Raw genomic sequence first — 3,621 nt, 5'->3', positions numbered from 1 at the left:
CATACTATATAAAGAGGTCTTTGGCACATGAAATGGCACTAGTATGTGAGGATACAAGAGTGGGCTAATTTCTAGTGTGCTTACTATTCTCTCAAGTTTTCCAAGGTGTTTTGGTGATTTGTGATTCCACTTGAGGCTTCCACACTATTGGGGCTAAGCTCTTAAAGGTTCAAGACTTCAAGCTCCATCAAAAGGTATGTCATTCTACTAGATTCTTGTAGTATAGTTACTTCTTATTATGCTAGTTAGGATGAAACCTTGGAATATTGAATATTTGCATGTATACTAGAGAAAACATAGATCCAAGGTTTATAGGGTTGCATGTACACCATAGGAGTGTTAGAATGCTCAAAACCCATCAGCCTACACTCTCGAATTTTTGGTGAAGACTGTTGAGGGCATATGTGAGAATGTTCCTGTCTTTGACTTTTTCCCCAAGATCTTCAAGAAGGTCAACAAGCTTCTTGACTTTTTCACAGTAGGCGAGAACAGTAAGATCACCCATTTGAATTTTTCTGAGTTCTATTTCATATTGCATAGCAGTGGCTTCTTGATCATCATAGAAGATAGAATGAATATTAAGCCATACCTTTCTAGCATTGGCTTGATTGGAGTGAGCAGAAGTGATGAGACTTTGAGAGATGGAACCAAAAAGCCAAAGTGTTACCATGGAGTCAAGTTCTAGCCATTCAGAATCCGCAGGATGTTGATTGAGAGAATCATATGTGTTGTCGATGTGGTCCAAAACAATGTATGCAATATAGTGAGCTTTGAATAGGGCGCTCCATGGTTCATAATTTCTGGTTGTAAGATCTAGAATCAGAGGTAGGTATGTATGTTTTGATATTGGTTATACCATACACCTTGTGTGTAGGTTTTGGAGGGTTATGTTGTTCTCCTAGCATGATGGGTGAAGACTGATAAGAACAAAGTGGAGAAGAAGAAGAATCGGGAAATATGAGAAGGAAGATGACTGGTGAGGGATCGACAGTAGAGGATCGACTATTAGGGTTAGATTACCTTGATACGATGCTAAAGGATTATTTTCCCATGAATGAGACTTCATTAGATAAATGTATATATACAAAAGCCATATGGGCCAAATACAATAGGCTAACATTACAATAATAATACAATACATATACATAATATTATATCCGCTAACACAATATAGGTCGGGTATTGGATATTATTATTTTATTAAAAAACTTAAACTACCCGAAACCCGAAAGTTATACCCGATCAACATGCCTATTCTCTCTATGACTTTATCCCTCTCATCTATATATCATGTCAAGTCGTCAATGTCTATAATTTACTAGGATTTTTTTCTTTGCGATATACGTCATAAGGAGGCCCAAAAAAATTATATACACTTATGATATTATATATCATATTATTATTCTTTTGTTTTGATTATTTTTATAAAATTTATTAATTTATCGTAGTATTAACAAATTTTGTTTATACATAAAAATATTATATTTATGATTTCTTTTTTGTTTTTATACAGAATCCTCAAAATCAACAAATTTTGTTTATACATAAAAATATTATATTTATGATTTCATTTTTATTTTTTACACGGAGCCCTCAAAACAAGGGACACTCCCATCTCCACAAATTCATTAAACAACGGTCATCAATTTTTACATAATATATATTGTTATTTACTAATGACTACATACCAACACAACTTTTTTTTTTCCGGAAAAAAGGAAAACATGTGAGATAAGATTACAGAAGAGTCATGGACACAGAAGCAAACGGCAACAATAACTTATTATTATGAATGATTGAAATGAAAGAGCTAGCATCAAGAAAATGTAAGAGCAAGGACTAAAATTGCCGAAATGTAGTGTTAAATAAATCAGAATATGAACGATGAAAGTTTATTTATTTAAACAAAAAGTATTTACTGTATAAAATAAGAAAACATTATTCAAGTTTTGGTACATACAATACCGAAGTTTTACTGTTTAATTAATGAAGCAGATCGTGCTGAAGTTGGGCTTTCACTGGGTGCGCATATTTCTTATGATTACAAATCTAATTGTGCATTTGTTGGGCTTCCATTAGATTCCCATAATTTGAATGGGTGCCAAGAGGCCGATACTCACCTTTTAGCCCAATCCATGGGGTTGACATTAGAGAGCCATACGAACCTCAAAATTCTATAAATAGGTTCGAGTCAAAAGAGGAATCAAACTACATCCATCGATCAATTGGTGCGCAAGACAATGTGGATACTTAGGTAAATTAAAAGAGAATGCCAAGTTGGAAAAATACAAAGTGTTGTCTGAAATATTTCATATCGAATAATGAATAAAAAAAGCGTAGGAAAATAGGTTGTGAGAATAGAAGTCAAACTTGGTAATTTCATGTTTCTCTTTGTCACTAGAAGTTAGACATCGCAAGTGTGAAAATAATTGATAAATAAGAAAGTTGACCATTTTTCTTTATGTTACAATGGTGGGAGACTTTTTTTTAATAAGGTTTCAAAGGCTCTAGTAGAAGACAAGAGATGAGTCAAACTCACACACACATCGAGCCAAACTGGGGACACGAGGTTTGCAAAATGGTGTGATTTAGATGCATTTTGCAATTGGTTTTAAGCAGATGAGATACAATATTGTCATATTTGTATTCAAATTGCCGTGTGGCAACCTGTGAAACGACAAATGTCGTTGTATTTTAGTTCTTCGGATAACGAGACAGTCTCTTCTACATTTCTTTTTGTCATATGTGATCACGTAGGACCAATCTGGTTTTATAAATGAAACTCGGTAATTATAATAATAATTGAATATATTATTCGCAACTAATTGACATATGGTTTTCAATATTATTTTTCGGTTTGATTGCTTGTCTATCAAGTTTGATAAACAACAATCTGAAGGTTTCTTAATGTGATTAAAATTTCGAAATATAGACATTGAGATTTCTTTCGCAAACTTCAGCCTAATTAACAAATAATTTATCAAAAATGACCGATATAACAGTCAAAACTACACTCGATGGGTTGATAAGTCAAGTTTTTGCCTATTCTGCTAAATATTGCTTATGTTCTAGACCCTGAATTGCGGCCATTTCCAACTGATTTGATCCCCAGAGCGGGAAAGACTCCAAATCAAAAAGCAATCTTTGAACGAGAAAAGTTAAGGACTCTATGTAGAGAGTATGAGGATCTTTGTCTAGGCCACATTAAGAACTCCATCTTTGAACGCCTTTATGATTTATACTTGTCAGTCACAAATCTGAGAGAGCTCTAGGAAGCTTTGGAACTCAAGTACAAGGAACATGAGGAATATACTACTAAATACCTTCTCGCCAAGTACCTGGACTTCCAAATGGTCGATGAAAGACCTATCTTGGAGTAAGTACAAGAGCTCCAGGTCTTAGTCAATAAACATACCCCACTTTTCATATCTTTGTCAAGACTCTTCCAAGTAGACGCACTCATCAAAAAGTTGAAGCCTTTTTAGAAAGACTTCTTAATAGGGTGATGCATAAATCCAAGGAGTACACCACGGATGACTTGTTGAGTCACCTCCAAGTCAAGGAGGAAACTCACAACAGAGAAAAGTGTGCAATCGGAGCAACGTTCCATCATGTGTCTAG

The 3,621-nt window shown here is 34.4% G+C and overlaps 1 protein-coding gene across 1 annotated transcript; it reads right to left on the bottom strand.

The window, feature by feature from the left end:
- Positions 1 to 358: 358 nt before the first annotated feature.
- LOC145106697 (uncharacterized) lies at positions 359 to 670 on the bottom strand. The gene has a single exon (XM_079043638.1). It carries the CDS (start codon positions 668 to 670, stop codon positions 359 to 361), a length of 312 nt encoding a protein of 103 aa, XP_078899764.1.
- Positions 671 to 3,621: the final 2,951 nt, after the last annotated feature.

The sequence above is a fragment of the Lactuca virosa genome, chromosome 4 (assembly GCF_052849685.1).
Source record: "Lactuca virosa cultivar CGN04683 chromosome 4, Lactuca_virosa_CGN04683_v6, whole genome shotgun sequence".
In the NCBI taxonomy this organism is placed as follows: Eukaryota; Viridiplantae; Streptophyta; class Magnoliopsida; order Asterales; family Asteraceae; genus Lactuca; species Lactuca virosa.
The sequence above is the reverse complement of the archived record's forward strand: the minus strand, read 5'-3'. Positions and strand labels throughout refer to the sequence as shown.